Source organism: Entelurus aequoreus, linkage group LG07 (assembly GCF_033978785.1).
Source record: "Entelurus aequoreus isolate RoL-2023_Sb linkage group LG07, RoL_Eaeq_v1.1, whole genome shotgun sequence".
Taxonomy (NCBI): Eukaryota; Metazoa; Chordata; class Actinopteri; order Syngnathiformes; family Syngnathidae; genus Entelurus; species Entelurus aequoreus.
The window spans coordinates 57,914,217-57,938,735 of record NC_084737.1 but is presented as its reverse complement, the minus strand read 5'-3'; the positions used below and the strand labels follow the sequence as shown (position 1 = coordinate 57,938,735).

At 40.0% G+C, this 24,519-nt stretch overlaps 1 protein-coding gene across 1 annotated transcript in view; it reads left to right on the top strand.

Annotated features, from left to right (window-relative positions):
* The window catches only part of LOC133654398 (cilia- and flagella-associated protein 47-like), a 175,578-nt gene that overhangs the window by 143,107 nt on the left and 7,952 nt on the right, over positions 1-24,519 (top strand). Inside the window, exons 58-64 of the mRNA XM_062054714.1 lie at positions 3,455-3,566; positions 5,628-5,732; positions 5,907-6,063; positions 6,878-6,961; positions 8,119-8,245; positions 10,060-10,208; positions 12,374-12,533. Coding sequence (XP_061910698.1) covers positions 3,455-3,566; positions 5,628-5,732; positions 5,907-6,063; positions 6,878-6,961; positions 8,119-8,245; positions 10,060-10,208; positions 12,374-12,533 — 894 coding nt within the window. The remainder of the gene's footprint in view (positions 1-3,454; positions 3,567-5,627; positions 5,733-5,906; positions 6,064-6,877; positions 6,962-8,118; positions 8,246-10,059; positions 10,209-12,373; positions 12,534-24,519) is intronic.

Here is a 24,519-nt window from a genome sequence, read left to right as displayed (position 1 = left end):
CACAGGTTGAAAGGCTCCTCACATTTCCCCATTGTTTACAATGCAGCGAGAGCGATTCGGACCGAGAAAGCGACGATTACCCCATTAATTTGAGCGAGGATGAAAGATTTGTGGATGAGGAACGTGAGAGTGAAGGACTAGAGTGCAGTGCAGGACGTATCTTTTTTCGCTCTGACCGTAACTTAGGTACAAGGGTTCATTGGATTCCACACTTTCTCCTTTTTCTATTGTGGATCACGGATTTGTATTTTAAACCACCTCGGATACTATATCCTCTTGAAAATGAGAGTCGAGAACGCGAAATGGACATTCACAGTGACTTTTATCTCCACGACAATACATAGGTGAAGCACTTTAGCTACGGAGCTAACGTGATAGCATCGGGCTTAAATGCAGATAGAAAACAAAAGAAATAAGCCCCTGACTGGAAGGATAGACAGAAGATCAACAATACTATTAAACCATGGACATGTACACTACCGTTCAAAAGTTTGGGGTCACCCAAACGATTTTGTGGAATAGCCTTCATTTCTAAGAACAAGAATAGACTGTCGAGTTTCAAATGAAAGTTCTCTTTTTCTGGCCATTTTGAGCGTTTAATTGACCCCACAAATGTGATGCTCCAGAAACTCAATCTGCTCAAAGGAAGGTCAGTTTTGTAGCTTCTGTAACGAGCTAAACTGTTTTCAGATGTGTGAACATGATTGCACAAGGGTTTTCTAATCATCAATTAGCCTTCTGAGCCAATGAGCAAACACATTGTACCATTAGAACACTGGAGTGATAGTTGCTGAAAATGGGCCTCTATACACCTATGTAGATATTGCACCAATGTGCTAACGTGATAGCATCGGGCTTAAATGCAGATAGAAACAAAAGAAATAAACCCCTGACTGGAAGGATAGACAGAAAATCAACAATACTATTAAGCCATGGACATGTAACTACACGGTTAATGCTTTCCAGTGTGGCGAAGCTTAACAATGCTGTTGCTAACGACGCCATTGAAGCTAACTTAGCTACAGGACCTCACAGAGCTATGCTAAAAACATTAGCTATCCACCTATACGCCAGCCAGCCCTCATCTGCTCATCAACACCCGTGCTCACCTGCGTTTCAGCGATCGACGGAGCGACGAAAGACTTCACCCGATCATAGATGCGGTCGGCGGCCCGGAGACGGAGGAAGTCAAGGTGAGGTCGGCGGCTAGCGCGTCTGCTATCCATCTCAAAGTCCTCCTGGTTGTGTTGCTGTAGTCTGTCGCTAATACACCGATCTTACCTACAACTTTCTTCTTTGCAGTCTTCATTGTTCATTAAACAAATTGCAAAATATTCACCAACACAGATGTCCAGAATACTGTGGAATTTTGAAATTAAAACAGAGCTTTTTGTATTAGATTCCATGGGGTCAGTATTCTGGACATCTGTGTTGGTGAATCTTTTGCAATTTGTTTAATGGACAATGAAGACTGCAAAAAAGAAAGCTGTAGGTGGGATCGGTGTATTAGCGGATGGCTGCAGCAACACAACCAGGAGGACTTTGACTTGGATAGCAGACGCGCTATCCGACGCTAGCCGCCGACCGCATCGATGATCGGGTGAAGTCCTTCGTCGCTACGTCGATCGCTGGAACGCAGGTGAGCACGGGTGTTGATGAGCAGATGAGGGCTGGCGTAGGTGGATAGCTAATGTTTTTAGCATAGCTCTGTCGAGGTCCCGTAGCTAAGTTAGCTTCAATGGCGTCGTTAGCAACTACATTGCTAGGCTTCGCCAAGCGGTACATTAACCGTGTAGTTACAGGTCCAGTGTTTGATAGTATTTTTGATCTTCTGTCTATCCTTCCAGTCAGGGGCTTATTTCTTTTGTTTCTATTCTCATTTAAGCACGATGCTAACACGTTAGCTCCGTAGCTAAAGTGCTTCACCGATGTATTGTCGTGGAGATAAAAGTAACTGTGAATGTCCATTTCGCGTTCTCGACTCTCATTTTCAAGAGGATATAGTATCCGAGGTGGTTTAAAATACAAATCTGTGATGTTCTCTACCAAATCCTTTCAGCAAAAATATGGCAATATCGCGAAATTATCAAGTAGGACACATAGAATGGATCTGCTATCCCCGTTTAAATAAAAAAAATGTCATTTCAGTAGGCCTTTAATTCGTCTTCAAGAGAAAGTCACATTTCCAGAAGCTTTACAAGGGTGGGAATACACAGGGGTATACATAGTTTAAGAAAAAGAATAACAAGTACTAAAAATGTCATGAAATTCTGAATAAAATACAGGCAGACACTAAAGATAAGGAAACGCAGGGTATGGTGTGTATGTTGATATATATGGTGTGTAAGTTGATATTCATATATATTTATGTATATATATTTTCTGTTTTATATTTGGCTCATAATATTCAGCTTTGAAGTAATCATGGACCAGGGCGACAAAAACATGCAATCACGTAATGAAAATATTACCGTATTTTTCGGAGTATAAGTCGCTCCGGAGTATAAGTCGCACCGGCCGAAAGTGCATAATAAAGAAGGAAAAAAACATATATAAGTCGCACTGGAGTATAAGTTGCATTTTTTGGGGAAATTTATTTGATAAAACCCAACACCAAGAATAGACATTTGAAAGGCAATTTAAAATAATTAAAGAATAGTGAACAACAGGCTGAATAAGTGTACGTTATATGACACATAAATAACCAACTGGGAACATGCCTGGTATGTTAACGTAACATATTATGGTAAGAGTCATTCAAATAACTATAACATATAGAACATGCTATATGTTTACCAAACAATCTGTCACTCCTAATCGCTAAATCCGATGAAATCTTATACGTCTAGTCTCTTACGTGAATGAGCTAAATAATATTATTTGATATTTTACGGTAATGTGTTAATAATTTCACACATAAGTCGCTCCTGAGTATACGTCGCACCCCCGGCCAAACTATGAAAAAAACTGCAATTTATAGTCCGAAAAATACGGTAATATTACCTGCCTTTATCCACACTGTGTATGGGGGGAAATGGGCTAAAGAACACACCAAGAGGGGGCGACATATCGAGTCTGGCAATGGAAAGGGGGCATTTAAAGTACAATTTGTGATCTACCTATTACTCAAAACCTAATTGATGTTATGGGAAATGACTGCCAGATTCATTTTCAGGAACAAAAAACAAAATAACTTGTGAAAGACATTTTGGTCATCTGGACACAATGGGTCCTTTCATTCTTTTAAAAAAATCCTAACAATAGTTGGTTTAGAACAGAAAATTCCATTTGTTCATCATACCCCTTATAAGTACGTGTCCATTCCGATGTACTGTATGCTGCCTAGAGCTTTGCTTTGCTGTTATTTGCTTTAACATCTCTCAGCATTCACATGCAGTTTTAAGGCAATTATAGCTTTTGGGTATTTGCAAAAAGTGATTGTTGTGTGTCTCAGATGGATGCAACAGTACATCCCCGTGGTCAACCCAACAGCAGACAAGGTGGAGCTGACTGTAGCCAACAGTAACCCCAGGAACTATACTCTGGAAATGGGCTCAGGAAATACTGTAAGCATCTTTTTTTCTCATCCTGAACTAAATCCTGTGTTTACTTGTCAATGGACAAACTGTCTATGGTTGTTGGTGTTTAATCATCTTGCCAATGCTGAGATAGTCAGGCACTATAAAAAGTCATGCACACAAATGCTGAATGCTTTTCAGTTTCTCCATGGATTCCAATTCAGTCTATCCACACAGCAACAACTGAAATCAAAACATTTAATATTCTAATATTATCATTATTATTGATTTGTATCCAAATTTGAAAAAAATGATCTGAGGCTATTCGATTCCATATTTTTTTTCTCTTTACGCTGCAATGACAAACATCCAAATATGGTCACTTCCAGTACGTGACCCTAACAGATTGTAATAACTTATACACATCAAATTGTAAATCTATGAGCCTACAGAAATGTTTTATGTGTTATTAGAGAGTTGTCAAATAAATGCACCCTTGGGTCCCAGTCAGAATCATCTATGACAATTGATCCAACACAGATGTCCATACTTTGAAGAATAAAAACGTGAAGTGAAGTGAATTATATTTATATAATGCTTTTCTTCTCGAGACTCAAAGCGCTCTACATAGTGAAACCCATTATCTACATCTTTAAACTCCATTTAAACCAGTGTGGCTGGCACTGAATGCAAGTTGGGTAAGGTGTCTTGCCAAAGGACACAACAGCAGTGACTAAGATGGTGGAAGTTGGAATCAAACCGAGAACCCTCAAGTTGCTAGCACGGCCACTCTACTATCTGAGCCACGCTGCCCCAAATGCTAAAACCAATCAAATATAAATCAATGTATGCTGAGCTTTCAGAACAAAACATCCATACAAAGAACCACTGGTGTTTACAACACTCTTGTGTGTTTACGTTCTTGTGGTGCTCCTCATGGTCGTTATATATTGCCTGCAATCACTCCTGACTCCCTGCTTGCCTCATCCCTCCTTCAACAGGAGCCTCTCTCTGCCACCTCACTCAGTCGTCATACTGCCATCTTCCTCTCACTTCCCATCAGTTCCACCTCTATCAGAAACTTCCATTCGGATTCAGTAGGGAAGCCTCTGCATGCAACCTCGTACGGGTACAACCACGTCTGCCATCCTTTGTGCCTGCAGTCTTGCACTAGATCTTCATAGCGCTCAAATTTATATGTTTTTTTCTTCAGTGGAGAACAGGATTGCGTCTGGACGTAAGGTGGTAATGTGATTGACATCAGGGAACTGGGGTCTTCTGGAGACTTGCCCTGGTTTTGCAGGGGCTTGCCGTGCGTTGCCGTTTTCAGGTTATTGCCTACTGTAGAATGTCAGTGGGCAGAGCTAGCACTCTGTTGTGACGCCACCTGTATCATCCTTGGGAAAGAGCGATGTTGAATTCTGAAAGGATTTGTGCCTTGGCCCAACTTTCCTGCAGATCTTATACATTAGGTCGTCTCTCGTGCCTGTGCAGGTTCACATGGGTAGATAGGGTGTCAAAATATTCAGAAGGAAATCTGGAATGACTCTAGTCTCCATAGGTCTGCCCATGTCAACATCCTATTTATGAGTTCCCACCTTGTCCAGGCTATTATCTCCGTCGCTCTTGCCTTCCACCGCTCTTCCTCTGGGTTATTTTTGCCTCAATCGTGGATCTCCTTTACTTTGTACTGGATTTTTTCTCATTGAAAACTAAACGTTGGCCCAAAAACACACTTTGGACAACCCTGACCCAGCACAAGGTGTATTTGTACCTGAGCTCAAATGTAAAATCAGTATGCCTAAACCTAACCTTTAGCAATCTTTGACAATCTACACAGACATACTTAACCATTAATCTTAACCCCCACACTTAATTTTAAAAGTCATGTTTATAATCCTAGCTCTTAATCCAAATAATCCTCATTTTGTCCTCAGAAATTATGTCCACCATAGCAGGATTTCAATATTTCTTTTTAAAGTGATTTCATTCATAATGACTGAGGTGTAGTAGGGTTCACAAATCGTATCAGTGCATTATTTTGCTGCTTTTTTGGAAGTTTATTGTCTGTATGACAACTTTATGTGTGTAATTTTGTGTTTGTTTCAGTTTATTGTGGAGCCCCACTCTTCCACTCAGCTAGAGGTCCGCTTCACTCCATCATCCCTAGGAGAGGGTGACCATGTAGCCAAGATAACTTTCACATGCCCTCAGGTGTTTACAAAGACACACAGCGCATATTCATTGCTCGCTGTTTTAACGACAGTGTGTGCTTTTAAACATTGTTTAATTTTTTGTTCATTAGCGTTAATGTTGGCTCTATTTAAAGGCTTTCCCCTCCGATTGTGTGTGTTTCTGTTCACCATAATGTCTCTGGTTTTACTGTAGATGCAGCAATGGTGCGTGTTGTTGTTCGGCCGGGGTCTCATGCCGAGCCAGGAAGAACCTCTGAGCTTCTCTTGCCCAGTTGGTTCCAGCGAGTCCATTACTGTTCCCTTCAAAAATCCCACTGAGCTCGCGGCTACACTCAGGATCACACTCACAGGTTACATGGTGCTCCTGATGGGGTTCACTTCGTTTTCTGTAATCCATTTAGGGCTACGATATAATGAAAAATATATGTATACAATAGAATCCATTTAAGTCAGTCTCGCTTATGTTGAAAACTTGTCTACGTCAATCAATTACGTTTTAATGACTAAAACGTGCCTACTTAAGTCAACGTTGTCAGACATGGTCAACTGGCATAAAATGTGAGAACCAAAGGAGTCATTTCCATGAAAACTGGTTTGTTTATGTCAACATGTGTTGTCATATTATTACCTTAATTATTGCTCATCAGCATCAAACAACAACCTACACATAGTGACTTCCTGTTCAGTGCAAAGTTAGCTTCACAATAATGCACCTGATTCATTTGTATATATTGTTAACCACCAGAAGAAAGACGTTCTCATGTTTGAAAACTTAATCATTGTAGTCAATACAAACAACAGCATTCCTGCAGCAAATAAGAGTATAAGAGTATAGCATATCGTATAACAAGAATCTACATGAAATTACAATAGGGCCTATTACCCATGTTCCTTATGTCTCTGGCCAAAGAGGGCTAGTTTAGGTTTGGTTATGTCGACAAACACTCATGTCGTCAACAAAGGGATGGGTCAAATGCAGAGGACACATTTCACCACACCTAGTGTGTGTGTGACAATCATTGGTACTTAAATGAGTCAGCCAGTCTGCGAGGCATCAACTTAAATGGATTCCATTGTATAAATATAGATTCATAAAAAAAAATGTTGGTTGTCCTTAAAAACACACCCTGTAATCACTTGTTGATATATTTTTGTGTGAAATAGAAAAGGATCCCAGTGTGACGCCTGACTGCCCTCAGGTGACTTCTGAAAAGGGGGCATTCTCTCTGTCTTTGGATCATGCTGAAGGTAAAGTCTGTGCTTCCAATCAAATGATGGTGCTATAGCACAGACCAGGTGGAACACATAGAAGACTTTTATGATGTTTTTTGCAGGAGTGTCCCAATCCAATATTATTGGTTTTATATCAGCAAAAAAAACAAAAAAGTATCAGAATATATCGGCTTGCATCTAAAATCTCTGGTTTAAGGGCTCAGGTACAAGCAGTCCTGCTGCGCTTTTACTTGTGCAAAGCTTGACAGTCAACATCTAAATGTCCTCCAATAAGCACATGAGGTTATTATTTTCTTGTAATTTAGTGAAGTCATTTACAAAAGTTAAAAACAAAATATAAACAAGTATCAAATAGTTGTAGTTGCATATAATTTACAGACAGAAACTATACAGTAACAAATGTGTCTGCATCATTCAATATACCGCGTCATCAGTGACTTTTTTAAAGGGATGCCACAGGTTTGGCACCTAGTTCTGCAGAGGTGGCACCCATAAAACAGTCAGTCTACCCCAGGAGCAGTAGTTTACCACGGTTACCACCAACAAGAATGAGGTGAATTTTCTTGGAAGACAATTGCTGACATTAAACAATATTGCAAAGCATTGAGATATTACAGTACGTCAGACCCCGCAAAATACCAATACACATGTCAAATTTACTTTTTAATAACACAAATATACTTTAGATTGAATAAAGAACATATATTCATTACAATTATTAAAACAGTGACATTCATTGATGGTCTTATTAGCAATAGCATTTATTTTAGCACCTATTACCATTCAGTGATATTTTCCTAGCTTGTTTTCTTTGAATTAATTGTAAACATATTGTATGAACTGTTAAGATGTAATATATGACACCCTATTAAAACGTTACAATTGTTAAATGAATTTTAGATAATCTTTATGCCAAAAAAAAAACTTTTGGAAATAAGCCAGCATACCTGACACACTGCCATTTTGGTAAAGTCATATTCTGGGATATACGTCACTTATACCTTTTAGAGAAGGTTATCTCTGATCTTAGTAAACATTACCTTCATAAGGAAATTAGGTAATTGGTCTAACATAGAAATAAAAAAATATCTTAGTAAAAAATTAAGTGTTGTTGATTTTGATTTATTAGTTATTTAATCTTGCTTTGATTTTAGTTTTTGCTATGTTTGCAGGTTTACAGATCAGCAACGGGGGCAGTCTGAATGTGCCGGTGTTGTTTGCGCCTAAGTCTATGGACCCACAACAGGCTTGGCTATGCATCACCATGAAGCCACTTGACATCATTACTAGCATTAAAAGGTGTGTTGTTTTTTTAAATTTATTTATAAAAGTAAAATTGATCATCCTAACTTGAGTGTTGCTGTCAAAGAATGGAATTGAGGGCTGACTGAATACGTTTATGTTGACCGACTCTTCAAATTCTGGTGCCCCATGTACATTTGATTTTTTTTTTTCTAAATTTAAAACACTTCCTTATGGTCTATATAACATGTAATGTTTGTGATTAGGTCAACATTTTGCATAGATTTCGTTTTACAGACGATCATCAAGCCGCTTTCTGACTATCTCTTCAAAATGTGCCGTTTTGTGGGCGGTCTTATTTATGTGCCGAAGCTCTCCTCCAGGCAACGGCCTCTTCGACTGCGTCTTCACCCAGTCAGCCATGTAGTAGTTTTCCGTATCAAGTCGACTGACTGATACAATAAGTCAGAACTATATGCTACTTTTTATTCGAAATGGCAACAGCGGAGGATTTTAGCTTGTGCGTGTACGAGCCAGTCTGCCCCACAACAAAAGAAAAGAATAGAGAGAAAAAAAAGGAACGTGTTGACTACATTGTTAGACTACAACTGAATAAAAATGGCGTACTTTAGACTACAACTGAATAAAAATGGCGTACTTGTGCACAGCTCTTTGGGTAAACCTCTACCATGTATGGAGATATCCGCTGACGTAAATAAGCCAAAATATGTCAGTAAAATCTCAAATTCCCAACATCTTATTTGGAGCAGGCTTGGAAGGCTAACCTGACTCTCGCCAGACCCTTGTAGTTCGCTGAGCTCCACACAAGGGTCTGGGTTGGAAGGCATTGCAAACTCCTTCCAGATAGCAAAAGATAATGAACCAATCCGGATCGCCGGATGGGATTTCATAAATGTGACGTAGCGCCGAAGGGACTGTTTGATTCACACAGAGCGAGGAGTTGTGTGCTGACATTGATTCTGCTATTGCAACTGTTTTGCGACATCGATCGAATATTAATATTTAAAAGATGAACAGAGAACGGTTTTGAAGGCATTTATTGGTGGCAAGAATGTTTTGGCTCTTCTTCCGACCGAGTTTGGATTTGCCAGCGTCGCTCTCATCAGCGTCACGGGTTGATTTCGATGTGAGTGGTTGAAGTAGCACGTCATTCAAGATGACGGACAAGTGGTTTATCCAATCACATACAATTATTTGCCCCGCCTTCTGAAATACATCTCCTATTGAGAAGTCCCAGATTCTTGTGTGGAGCTCAGCGAACGACAAGGATTTGGCGAGAGTCAGGTTATTGGAAGGCAATATTGTTATATAAATATTTCCGCCATGCCTCCATGGTTTGATTTCAAATTTTCAGGACTTATGCAGATCCCAAATACACAAAAACAGATACCACCAGTTAAGAAAAGTTGGTTTTGCAAAATAGGACCACTTTTAGTCAGCGTTGACACACATGGTTGACCGCTGTAGTTGAAAATGTGGGAACCAAAGTGGTCATTTCTGTGACTAATGGGTTTGTTTATGTCTACATGTGTAGTAGTCTTGTAAACTTCATCATTATCATTTGCGTGACTTTGCAAAGCAGATTTGCGGTGATGTAAAAAGCAAAAAAAAACAATGAAGAAGGGTGACACAGGAGAGGAACTACCTTCAAAGCTTTAATCCTCCTTTCTACAACTAACAAAACGCATTATGTAGGTTTTGTACAAATTGCGGAAAACCATGTCAAAAATACTTTGTCACCAATTCTCTTTGTCTTTCGGTTATGCCAACGACCGCTTATGTCGACATGAGTCAGCCACGCTGAGAGACGGTCAATTTAACTTAGTGTCCTCCATACACATATTTAACAGGCCACTTCAGAAGCTGTCGACCATCTGTTGGATCTACCCTCTCTGCGGGTTTCCAGTCAAAGAGGCGGATGACAGCTCAGCGCTCTGCGTGCTCCAGTGTGAAGTGGGCTGCCAGACGGAAAAGAAGCTTGATGTGCTGCTCACTGGATGTGTGTGCTTTCATCTTTTTTTCTAATTGGAGGTGGGGTGTCAAGCAATATACCAGGCATGGGCAAACTACGGCTCACAAGCCATACAATGTCCACTTATGTCCAACTTTAGTCTCAAACCATTTGCACATTTAAACGGTTTCTGGAACAAAAGGTTCTGTGCTTTCTAGTGATATACCCATGTCAGCGCGGCCATTCACGAAGACAATGCTTTGATCCAAAGCAGAGTGTCTTTTTTTTTTACAAAGGAGAAAGAGGGATGGAGGCCTATGCCTGTTCTTGGTTACTGTAGGCCATGGCTATTTAATCAGAATCAGAAATAATTTAATCAGAAATACTCTAATAATCCCCTAATAATCAAGAGCATCCATCCATCTGTTTTCTACCGCTTATCCCTTTCGGGGTCGCGGGAGCCTATCTCAGCTACAATCAGGCGGAAGGCGGGGTAGACAAATTTAAATGTTTTGAGTTTTAAGGATAAATCCTGAGAATCTGATGTTTTTAAAGGGGAACTGCACTTTTTTTTTTTTTTTTTTCCTATCGTTCACAATCATTACGAGAAACAAGAAAACGTTTTTTTTTTCTTAGGAGTTTAAAGATGATTAAAAATAACACATGGAAGATGCATCTAATGGAGTCACCGTTGTAGCCTTCAAAGCCCTCTAAACAACTTCAAAACCGTCCATCAATATTTTATATACACACTGCAAGTATATAATGTAGTGACATACACATTCATAACATATATTACATATTATTTTTGTCATTTTATGCATTGTCGGAACTAATTTTCTCGGCGCATTTATTTCCGTTTCCATAGTAGCGCACTTCCGACTTACAGCAACAAATGTGTGTTCATACTTCCGAATACAAACGTGAGTGTTTTCTAACCATGGCAGACTTGATAATAGATAATGAAGACGACTAGGGATGTCCGATAATGGCTTTTTGCCGATATTCCGATATTGTCCAACTCTTAATTACCGATAACAATATCAACCGATACCGATATATACAGTTGTGGAATTAACACATTATTATGCCTAATTTGGACAACCAGGTATGGTGAAGATAAGGTCCTTTTTAAAAAAATTAATAAAATAAAATAAGATAAATAAATTAAAAACATTTTCTTGAATAAAAAATAAATTAAAACAATATTAAAACAGTTACATAAAAACTAGTAATTAATGAAAATGAGTACAATTAACTGTTAAAGGTTAGTACTATTAGTGGACCAGCACCATGCACAATCATGTGTGCTTACGGACTGTATCCCTTGCAGACTGTATTGTTATATATTGATATATAATGTAGGAACCAGAATATTAATAACAGAAAGAAAAAACCCTTTTGTGTGAATGAGTGTAAATGGGGGAGGGAGGTTTTTTGGGTTGGTGTACTAATTGTAAGTGTATCTTGTGTTTTTTATGTTGATTTAATTAAAAAAAAAAACAAAAAAAAAACGATACTGATAATAAAAAAAACGATACAGATAATTTCTGATATTACATTTTAAAGCATTCATCGGCCGATAATATCAGCAGGCCGATATTATCGGACATCTCTAAAGATGACTATTTTTGGACACACGAGGATTCACAACCTTATCTTTTTTAAGCTGAATATATGGAGGATGAACTTAGTTATACAAGTGAGCATGAAGAGTGAGTGAAACGTTGGGGGAGATGCGGGAGGGTGAGGTCAGCGTACAGGTAACGGAACATAAATTAAGTATTTTTGGAGGTTTTTGAATGCATTTTTAAAGTGATTTAGAGGCCGAATGGATTGCTCCCATTAACTACATTGCCAGCCACCTAGATTTGTACATTTTAAAATGTAAAAAAAACAAAAAACTTTTGTCTTCTTGTCTCTTACAAGTATTGTGAAGGAAAGGCAAAATTCCAAAATAACTGCAGTTCCCTTTTAAAGGACCAACCGCAAAAAAGATACTCAGATAATCTAAATGACAGAGCTCTAGTATTTTTAGGAATCTGCTGCAAAAATGTTAGTACTTTCTAAGATTCTTTATCTGAACTCATAGGCCGGTCTAGTGTCATTCTTGGGCCGGATTTGGCCCCCGGGCCACCAGTTAAATATAGCCCTGCTGTAGTTGATCACAGTTTTTGTACCTCTGTTTACTGTTTTTTGTTTCACTTGTTCAGTTTCCCCAGTGCTAGTTGAAGACTTCCGATGTGAGGTGCGTTCAGAAAGTGAAGCACAGGACTGCCTGTCTGCCTCCATCCTAGCAGCGCAGAGGGATCCTAAGACTGGTGTCGTAACGCTCACCTTGAATCTGATCTACCTTCCGGTCAAGCAAAGCAGGTGATCCGAAAAAACCATAAACAGAGTTTTCTAAAATTATTGGTGATTATTATTTTCTAATTAGCCCAACCTGAGCACTAATAGTCACAACCTAAACCTGACATTTAGTTTTCCAAAAAGACCAAAAATTAGACTGAAAATATTGTGGAGGGCTGTGCCAACCAGCTGAACTTAATCATGCAACATAACCTATTCTGTCATTTGTAGCGTTGGAAAGTTTAAATGTAAAGTGTTAGCTTTCAAACGCTGCTAAGTTTGTTACATTAGTGTTGTTTTATGAAATTATTCATGTGCTCTCTGACTGCTAGCTGCTGTTTGCACATTTGTACATCTAAGTGTTTGTGTTTTGAATTGTCTTCTCCTGTTTAACATTGCTTTGGTTGATTTGTTTGCGTGGATGTGTACCATATGTATTTGACACAAGCCCCACGTAGCAGTTACCATAGCAACACAAATGTCCAAACTTTTTTCACCAAGGGCTTTATACTGAAAAATAAAAAAAAACGTTGAAATGCTCAGACTTTATTTATCACCGGCAAAGCTTATTATCAATAATTCAAATTTGTGTTGTTGCTTACTAAACCCAAAACCAGTAAAGTTGGCACAATGTGTAAATTATAAATAAATCAAATCAAATCAAATCAACTTTATTTATAAAGCACATTTAAAATTTACCACAGGGGTAGCCAAAGTGCTGTACAATGGGCAGGTTAAAAATAATACGAGAACCGAGCAAACACAACACAACACAAACAGAACACGATAAAAAATAAATAAATAAAATATAACAACATAAAAAAATAAAAACAGGTTCACAGCAGGTGTATTATGGGGCGCCATTGCAGGATGGGTATCACTCAGTGTTAAAAGCCATGGAATAAAAGTATGTTTTTAAGAGAGATTTAAAAACAGGAAGAGAGGAGGCTTGTCTAACACTCAGAGGTAGGTCGTTCCAGAGCTTGGGAGCAGCAGCAGCGAAAGCTCTGTCACCTCTAAGCTTCAGCCTTGTGTCCGGGACCGTCAGTAGCAGCTGATCGGCTGATCTTAGGGATCGGGTGGGGCAGTAAGGCTGAAGGAGGTCGGAGAGATATGTTGGCACGAGGTTGTTTAGACATTTAAAAACAAATAAAAGGAGTTTAAAATTGATTCTGTAATGCACAGGGAGCCAGTGAAGGGACGCTAATATAGGGGTGATGTGCTCACGTCTGCGGGTCTGTGTTAGCAGACGAGCAGCAGAGTTCTGCACGAGCTGCAGGCGGGCGAGGGAGGCCTGGCTAATGCCTACATACAGGGCATTGCAGTAGTCTAAACGAGTCGAGATAAAGGCGTGGATTAATTTCTCAAGATCATGTCCTGATAGAAGCGGTTTCACTTTCGCTATTTGGCGTAATTGATAAAAGCTTTTTTGTACGACGCTGCTGATTTGTTTTTCGAATTTAAAATCTGAGTCGAACTTTACCCCCAGGTTTGTGACACAGTCGCTGAGATATGGGGTCAGAGTGCCGAGGTCAACGTTGAGGGAGGGGGAGCGACTTGGACCGAACAACATAACTTCTGTTTTGTCTTCATTTAGGCTCAGGAAGTTAGCTGAAAGCCAGGCTTTGATATCGTGCAGGCAGTCAATAAGACGTTGGACCGTGTTATTTTGTGCCATGGGAAAATAAATCTGGCAATCATCGGCATAAGAATGAAATGCAATATCGTACTTCCTAAAAATAGAACCAAGGGGGAGAAGGTAAAGCGCAAATAAGATTGGGGCAAGGATTGAGCCCTGGGGAACCCCATGTGGTAAAGGAGCTGTGGAAGACATATAACTGTCTATTTTTACACAAAAACTCCTGTCAGTTAGGTACGACCGGAACCAGTTGAGGGCGGCGCCCTTAATGCCCACACAGTTCTCAAGATGAGTGATTAAGGTGGCGTGGTCGACGGTGTCGAAAGCAGCAGACAGATCTAAAAGCACCAGGACAACATATTTACCAGAATCAGTTGACAGGAGGATATCGTTAAAAACTTTTAAAAGCGCTGACTCTGTGCTGTGGAGGGCTTTAAAACCGGACTGGAACAACTCAGTGATACCATTATCCTCTAAGAAGGGCAACAATTGACTGTAGACAACCTTCTCTATTATTTTAGAAATGTATGGAAGATTAGAGATAGGTCTAAGGTTAGAGAGGAGAGAGGGGTCGAGGCTTGGTTTTTTAAGTAGAGGTCGTACCACTGCATGTTTAAACTCTACTGGAACTATTCCAGAAGAGAGGCTACTATTGATAATGTTAAGGACACTTGATCCAATAGTAGCAAGTACCTCCTTAAACAGGCGAGGTGGGAGGGAGTCTGCAGAAGAACCAGAGGGCTTCATATGACTAACTGTGTCATTTAAAACAGAAAAGGACAAACTGATGGACAACAGAAGATAAATGCAGAGGAACAGAAGGGTCATATGAAGGCTGAGATAAACTGGCTCTAGTTGACACAATTTTGTCAGTGAAAAAATTGAGACAATTTTCACAGAATTCAAAAGAAGCATCAAAACCAACAGATTTGGGAGCATCAATGACAGTGTTAATAGTTTTAAACAGAACTCTGGGGTTGTTACAGTTAGAAGATATAATCTGAGATAGATATATATTCATCTCTGCCTTTACAGTCATCTGAAAGGAAAACAGGCTTTCTTTAAAAATGGCAAAGGTCACATTCAGCCTGTCTTTTTTCCATTTTCTCTCTGCCATCCTACATTTGCGCCTGGCAGCACGAGTGACGTCATTCAACCAGGGCTGAGGCGTGGCTTTAGAGCGGCGGCACTTGAAAGAAGCGATCGTGTCCAGTGTTTGTAAACAAATAGAGTTTAAACCAGAAACCAACTCTTCAGTATTTAAACATAGAGAGGCTGCAGAATTATCCTCACAAAGAGTCGAAAAAATTGAGGAGAACAGAGCAGGAGACGAAGAATTAAACATGCGAGAGCGTTGAGGAGGAGCGCACAATTTAACCGGACACTGAGTGGGAATATCAAACAGGATCGGCATATGATCAGAGAACACAGCGTCGCAAATGTCCAAATTAAAAACACACAAACCATACGAGAGCACTAAATCGAGTGTATGCCCGCGTTCATGTGTGGAACCACACACAGATTGTATGAAATTAAAAGAGTCAATTACATTCAGGAAGCTCCTGGGAAGCGACTCGTCTGGACAGCAGGTGTGAATATTAAAATCACCCACAATAAGGACACGATCATATTTGGGCAGGATTTCAGCCAGAAATTCAGAAAAGTCAGTTATAAAGTCTTTGTGGTACTTGGGTGGTCGATAGACGACGGCACACAGGACGACATCAGAAAGACCCAGTTCAAACATGCACAGTTCGAAGCTTGAAAAGGAGGATTGCACGCGGATCTGACGGCATTTAAAGTCATTTTTAAAAACGACTGCTAATCCTCCTCCTTTTCGGCCGGACGACCGCGGAGAATTAAAGTAGGAACACTCCGGAGGCAGAAGTTCATTAAGAGGGGCGGACTCACCGGCTCTCAGCCATGTTTCCGTCACACAGAGGAAGTCCAGGATAAAAGTTTTGTTTGTCAAGGATCTTGCGTTCACAAGACCGAACCTGGCGGGGGCCAGCACGTCCAAGGCCGCAGCTAATCCAGGTGGGGTCCGACACACAGCCCGCAGGTGGCGGGAATCCACCCCGCGCCTCCGGGGGCGGGGACAGCAGGAGCGACGGCGGCAAGCCTCTTCCTCCAAACCAACGATAGGAACAAGCCAGGAACCGATGGGATCCAGCGAGCGTGGGTGCAGGAGGAGACCGGATACCGCACCATTCCTCCTTCGGGAAGCCACGGGAAGCCGGGCCAGGAGTGCCCTAACTTTCACCAGCTGGCCGCCACGTTTACCGCGGCGCCGGAGACGCTTCCGCCGGGGGAGAGGAGCCAGGGGGCGGGAAAGGAAGGCAGGAATCCGGCCAGGTGAAAAAGATGACTGGGACGTCAAAAAACCAACGTCGAAGTTGATCATATCAGTGGGAGAGGGGCAAAGATCCAACAGTGTTTGGTGGTCATACACAAGCAGTGAACTGACAGAGACGAAAATAGACGCAAACAACACAACAACGAACAGAGCTGACAGCGAGAGACGGCGGGCCAAAGCACATACTGGCGCCATCTTGAATCAAATAAAAACAGAATACAATGATTTGGAAATCCTTTTCAACGTATATTCAATTGAATAGACTGCAAAGACAATGTTCGAAGTGAGAAACTAAATTTTTTTTTGCAAATAATCATTAACTTAGAATTTAATGGAAGCAACACATTGAAACAAGTTGGCAGAGGTGCATTTTTACCACTGTGTTACATGGCCTTTCCTTTTAACAACCCTCGGTAAACGTTTGGGAACTGAGGAGACCAATTTTTGAAGTGAAATTATTTACCATTCTTGCTTGATGTACAGCTTAAGTTGTTCAACAGTCTGGGGTCTCCGTTGTCGTATTTTAGGCTTCATAATGCGCCACACATTTTCAATGGGAGACAGGTCTGGACTACAGGCAGGCCAGTCTAGTACCCGCACTCTTTTACTACGAAGCCACGGTGTTGTAACACGTGCAGAATGTGGCTTGGCATTGTCTTGCTGAAATAAGCAGGGGCGTCCATGAAAAAGACGTTGCTTGGATGGCAACATATGTTGCTCCAAAACCTGTATGTACCTTTCAGCAGTAATGATGTCTTCACAGATGTGTAAGTTACCCATGCCTTGGTCACTAATACACCCCCATACCATCACAGATGCTGGCTTTTCAACTTTGCGCCTATTACAGTCCGGATGGTTCTTTTCCTCTTTGGTCCGGAGAACACGACAGCCACAGTTTCCAAAAACAATTTGAAATGTGGACTCGTCAGATCACAGAACACTTTTCCACTTTGTATCAGTCCATCTTAGATGAGCTCGGGCCAAGCGAAGGTGTTATTAATAAATGGCTTTCGCTTTGCATAGTAGAGTTTTAACTTGCACTTACAGGTGTAGCGACAAACTGTAGTTACTGACAGTGTTTTTTTTTAAAGTTTTCCTGAGCCCTTGTGGGGACATCCTTTACACTCTGATGTCACTTTTTGATGCAGTACCGCCTGAGGGATCGAAGGTCACAGGCATTTAATGTTGGTTTGCGACCTTGCCGCTTACGTGCAGTGATTTCTCCAGATTCTCTGAACCTTTTGATGTTTTTACGGACCGTAGATGGTGAAATCCCTAAATTCCTTGCAATGTTGTTCTTAAACTGTTCGACAATTTGCTCACGCATTTGTTCACAAAGTGGTGACCCTCGCCCCATCCTTGTTTGTGAATGACTGAGCATTTCATGGAAGCTGATTTTATACGCAATCATGGCACCCACCTGTTCCCAAGGCTTATCCTGTTCACCTTTGGGATGTTCCAAATAAGTGTTAGATGAGCATTCCTCAACTTTCTCAGTCTTTTTGTCACTTGTGCCAGCTTTTTCGAAACATGTTGCAGGCATCAAATTCCAAATGAAATGAGCTAATATTTGCAAAAAATAACAAAGTTTACCAGTTTCAGCGTTAAGTATCTTGTCTTTGCAGTCTATTCAATTGAATATAGGTTGAAAAGGATTTGCAAATCATTGTATTCTGTTTTTATTTAAAATTTACACAACGTGACAACTTCTTGGGTCTTTTTTCCCCAATTGTTGCTGTTATTTTGTTCTGTAATTGTATTTTAAAATATAAGCTAAGAAAAGACGATCTCTGGGCTGCAAATGGCCCTGGGCTGCATTCTGGACACCTATGTCTGTAGTATGTGTTAAGGCCTTAGATATAGTTGACTACACACAAAATAAAGACCAATACAATTTTTTAAATTCTTTTTTTCAATTCCAAATTGTAATGAATACAATTCTTGATTATCTAAATAATATAATTATTTATTGGTCAATAGAGTTTTTTGCTTTTTTTTTGTTTTGTATTTTTACAAAGGTATACTAGGCAATAGATTTCCTCATTATTCTTTATAAGGTTTTAATTTTAATGTTTTGTGCACAGGCAGATCAGAATCTTCTGATACTTCACAACATTGCAGATGATTGATTTGCAACTTAAAGTTGTTTGGTCCAAGGCTTTGTGTTGCACCTCTGGACATTTTTTAAAAACATTTGTTTATTGATTTTCAGGCACATTTTAATTAAATAAATTGTCTAGCAAACATCAAATTATGTATTTTTCTTACCACAAGTAAAAAATAAAATAAAAACATGGAAAAAATAAAAATATAATAATAATAAAGTAAGAAACCACAGACAGATGTCAACATAAAACCACAGATAGCTGCAATTTTGAATGACCTTAAAGAGACAACTCACCAGCACACAAAAGGCTCATCAACCACCCACATTTCAATTGTGCTTCAATCAGGATTAATTTGGAGATCAGTTTCTCCTATATATCTCAGAAGGGCACCCTACAGTTCTTGAAACTTTCCAAAACAACCATTCAATGTCAAACCTAAATACGGAACATGTTAAAACCAGCGGGTGTGGCAAGGAAGCGCTGATGCCTTCCAATTTAACACAATGAGTCTTCTAGCCAACAGAGTAGTGAATGCCACAATATTCCTTTTTGGATTTGTTAAAGGTATATGATTGAGGTGCTACTCTAAACAGTCCACTTTGAGGATTCGGTTCAATCATTTCGCCAGTGACCACAGACAAATTTCCGTCCAATAGCTGTTCAGGGACGGGCAGAGCCAAATTATATGTATTAAATGAGCTGGAGACTGTTTGCACCAATCACACGATACAGATATTCCGTCATACATCTTAGCTCGTCAAACTTTGGTATAATAAGTACGATGTATTAGTTTGCATTGGATAAGGCTGTGTCCTGCGCAATTAGAAGACTTATAAACTCTACTTAAAATCTCTGTCCAGCTATCCTGAGATAAAGTCTCTCCTAAATCAAAATAAAAATTGTATAAAATACTGTAACGCCGTTAGTTTCGGCGGTAACTAGTAATTTAACGCGTTATTTTTTAAATTCAGTAACTCAGTTACCGTTACTACATGATGCGTTACTGCGTTATTTTCTGTTCTTTTTTATGTAGTATCGGCTAGAAACAGAGGATCTGAGTGTGTTTTATTGCAGCGCTGCTGTGACGTGCTTCTGATTCTTCCTCTGCGCTCTGTGTGTGTCTGGGTGTGGGTGGGAAAGGGGGGGGGGGGGGCGCAATACAACGTAAACCGTTGGCCAACCAAAAAGTAACCGCAGAACACTATACCACTATAATCGTATAGTGTTCTGTGGTTACTTTTTGTGGTTACACTATACCACTATAGTCGTATAGTGTTCTGTGGTTACTTTTTGGTTGGCCAAGCGGACGTGACGACAGGCTGTCCTCACTCAGGTCCACACGGACCTGGAGGGGGCGTGCCTTAAGTCCGGCTGGAAATCGGGAGAAATTGGGGAGAATGGTTGTCCCGGGGAGAGGCACTGACATTCAGGAGGGTTGGCAAGTATGACATATTCTCACTTCTTTTCTTTTGTCGAGCACAAAGAAAATAGCATTTTAGTTAAATGTACACTACCGTTCAAAAGTTTGGGGTCACCCAAAGAATTTTGTGGAATAGCCTTCATTTCTAAGAACAAGAATAGACTGTTGAGTTTCAGATGAAAGTTCTCTTTTTCTGGCCATTTTGAGCGTTTAATTGACACCACAAATGTGATGCTCCAGAAACTCAATCTGCTCAAAGGAAGGTCAGTTTTGTAGCTTCTGTAACGAGCTAAACTGTTTTCAGATGTGTGAACATGATTGCACAAGGGTTTTCTAATCATCAATTAGCTTTCTGAGCCAATTAGCAAACACATTGTACCATTAGAACACTGGAGTGATAGTTGCTGGAAATGGGCCTCTATACATCTATGTAGATATTGTACCAAAAACCAGACATTTGCAGCTAGAATAGTCATTTACCACATTAGCAATGTATAGAGTGTATTTCTTTAAAGTTAAGACTAGTTTAAAGTTATCTTCATTGAAAAGTACAGTGCTTTTCCTTCAAAAATAAGGACATTTCAATGTGACCCCAAACTTTTGAACGGTAGTGTAAGTTGTGTCTTGGATCAAAGATCCCGTCTACTGCCCAAAACAACAATTCAAATCTGCCTGGTTAGGCTTTGTGTATGTCACGTGTGCCTTCCTTAGGTGAAGCCAGGTTTACAGCTATGTCGTTGATTGATTGATTGATTGAAACTTTTATTAGTAGATTGCACAGTACAGTACAGAAGAAACTAAAGCCCAGAAATTATCATGTAGAAAGCTGGAACGCAAATGGCGTGCGACTAAACTTGAGGTTTTCCACCAAGCATGGTGTGATAGTTTAATAACTTATAAACGCATGCTTACCTCAGCTAAAGCTAAATATTACTCAAATCTCATCCACCTCAACAAAAATGATCCTAAATTTCTGTTTAGTACAGTAGCATCGCTAACCCAACAAGGGACTCCTCCCAGTAGCTCCACCCACTCAGCAGATGACTTTATGAATTTCTTTAATAAGAAAATTGAAGTCATTAGAAAAGAAATTAAAGACAATGCATCTCAGCTACAACTGGGTTCTATTAACACAGATACGACTGTATATACGACGGATACCGCCCTCCAAAATAGTTTCTCTCTCTTTGATGAAATAACATTGGAGGAATTGTCAAAATGTGTAAATGGGACAAAACAAACAACATGTTTACTTGACCCAATTCCTGGGAAACTTATTAAGGAGCTTTTTGTATTATTAGGTCCATCAGTGTTAAATATTATAAACTTATCACTTTCCTCTGGCACTGTTCCCCTAGCATTCAAAAAAGCGGTTATTCATCCTCTACTCAAAAGACCTAACCTCCTGATCTCCTGGTAAACTACCTTCCGTTTATCTCGAAAATCCTCGAAACAATTGTAGCACAGCAGCTAAATGAACACTTAGCGTCTAACAATCTCTGTGAACCTTTTCAATCCGGTTTCAGGGCAAATCACTCTACGGAGACAGCCCTCGCAAAAATGACTAATGATCTATTGCTAACGATGGATTCTGATGCTTCATCTATGTTGCTGCTTCTTGATCTTAGCGCCGCTTTCGATACTGTTGATCATAATATTTTATTAGAGCGTATCAAAACGCGTATTGGGATGACAGACTTAGCCTTGTCTTGGTTTAACTCTTATCTTACTGACAGGATGCAGTGTGCCTCCCAAAACAATGTGACCTATGTTAAGGTAACGTGCGGAGTTCCCCATCGTTCGGTTCTTGGCCCTGCACTCTTTAGTATTTACATGCTGCCGCTAGGTGACATCATACGCAAATACGGTGTTAGCTTTCACTGTTATGCTGATGACACCCAACTCTACATGCCCCTAAAGCTGACCAACACGCCGGATTGTAGTCAGCTGGAGGCGTGTCTTAATGAAATTAAACAATGGATGTCCGCTAACTTTTTGCAACTCAACGCTAAGAAAACGGAAATGCTGATTATCGGTCGTGCTCAACACCGACATCTATTTAATAATACCACCTTAACATTTGACAACCAAACAATTAAACAAGGTGACTCGGTAAAGAATCTGGGTATTATCATCGACCCAACTCTCTCGTTTGAGTCACACATTAAGAGTGTTACTAAAACGGCCTTCTTTCATCTCCGTAATATCGCTAAAATTCGTTCCATTTTGTCCACAAGCGATGCTGAGATCATTATCCATGCGTTCGTTACATCTCGTCTCGATTACTGTAACGTTTTGTTTTCGGGCCTCCCTATGTCTAGCATTAAAAGATTACAGATGGTACAAAATGCGGCTGCTAGACTTTTGACAAAAACAAGAAAGTTTGATCATATTACGCCTATACTGGCTCACCTGCACTGGCTTCCTGTGCACCTAAGATGCGACTTTAAGGTTTTACTACTTACGTATAAAATACTACACGGTCAAGCTCCTGCCTATCTTGACGATTGTATTGTACCATATGTCCCGGCAAGAAATCTGTGTTCAAAGAACTCCGGCTTATTAGTGATTCCCAGAGCCCAAAAAAAGTCTGCGGGCTATAGAGCGTTTTCTATTCGGGCTCCAATACTATGGAATGCCCTCCCGGTAAAAGTTAGAGATGCTACCTCAGTAGAAGCATTTAAGTCTCATCTTAAAACTCATTTGTATACTCTAGCCTTTAAATAGACTCCCTTTTTAGACCAGTTGATCTGCCGTTTCTTTTCTGTTCTTTTCTACTCTGCTCCCAACCCGGGGTGGACCGCTAGCCTGTCCATCAGATGGGGACATCTCTACGCTGCTGACTCGTCTCCACTCGGGATGGTTCCTGCTGGCCCCACTATGGACTGAACTTTCGCTGATGTGTTGGACTTTCACAATATTATGTCAGACCCACTCGACATCCATTGCTTTCGGTCTCCCCTAGAGGGGGGGGGGGGGGGGTTACCCACATATGCGGTCCTCTCCAAGGTTTCTCATAGTCATTCACATTGACGTCCCACTGGGGTGAGTTTTCCTTGCCCGTATGTGGGCTCTGTACCGAGGATGTCGTTGTGGCTTGTACAGCCCTTTGAGACATTGTGATTTAGGGCTATATAAATAAACATTGATTGTTAGTGTTAGTGTTTGTGTTATTATGCTGTTTGTTACTTATGTATGTTATGTTGCAGCTATTTAAAATAGTTTTGTCAATTTGTTCTGGCCTGAAATAAATTGGCCCTTTGAAACATATCTTTGTCTTTGTGTGTTGTGTGTAGACCACATTGCTTAGCAGAGTTCAGTGATGCAAATACATGTCAAGTTGATCAACAAATTATATTATTCTCCAGTGCAATAACAGTATTGAAATGAAGGCTAAAAGGGCATTAATGGGAGCTTTAAAAAAAAAAAGTAGAAGAAGTAACTAAATAGTTACTTTTCACAGTAACGCATTACTTTTTGGTGTGAGTAACTGAGTTAGTAACTAAGTTTCTTTTGAAATAAAGTAACTAGTAACTGTAACTAGTTACTGGTTTTCAGTAACTAACCCAACACTGGTGGTTGGTCATTTTAAAACTGTCAGTCGGTAAACCTAGGGAAAGTATGACGGACAAAACTGCGGATCTGTAGATACATGTATCCAAAAAAGTGTTCTTTAAGGAGTAAAAATGTATCACAAAGTTGTTGGAAAGAGGCTAAAGTGTTGTCAATGTATAAATCTTCAATGCTATTAATCCCCAGGCTTCACCACCTTAAAAAGGCATTAGTGACAAGAAAGGGAGGGAAAGCATGATTAGCAGTGATGGGTGCAAGACTACAAATAGTCTGTAAACCAAAATAGCGCTTAAACTGAACCCAAATTCTAAATGAAGTTTTTAAGATTGGATTTTTCATAAAAGCGGAAGTAGAAGAGTGGATGGGAAAGTAAACCAGAGCTCTGAGAGCTATTGGTTTATTTGAATTAGCCTCCACAATCAGCCATAACAGAGGATGATCAAGTGCTTCATATTGCAGCCAATATTTAAGAATTCTATTGTTGGTGGCCCAGTAATAAAACTTAAAGTTTGGTAGTGCCAATCCTCCCAACGATTTGGTTCTCTGTAAATATTGTTTCCGCAATCTGTGAGTCTTTTTATTCCAAATTAAGTCTAAAATTCTAATCTATGTTACGGAAGAAGGACTGAGGGAGAAAAAGTGGTATACACTGGAACATATAAACAAACTACAAACATAATAAAACAATCACTTACTTGTATACAATGTCTGCTCTCACCGGCATACCGACTGATGGGATGTTTATACCTTTCAGCACAACACTCGTGGTCCCTGTTTAGTTAGGAAATCCTCATAATCATTACTCCTCAGGTAAAACGAGCATATTGTCACGTCTTCCTAGTGATGTCTTTGGTTCTATGTTGAATTTTGAAGTTGACCAACTTTTTGGTTTACTATACAGGTGTGAGGTATGA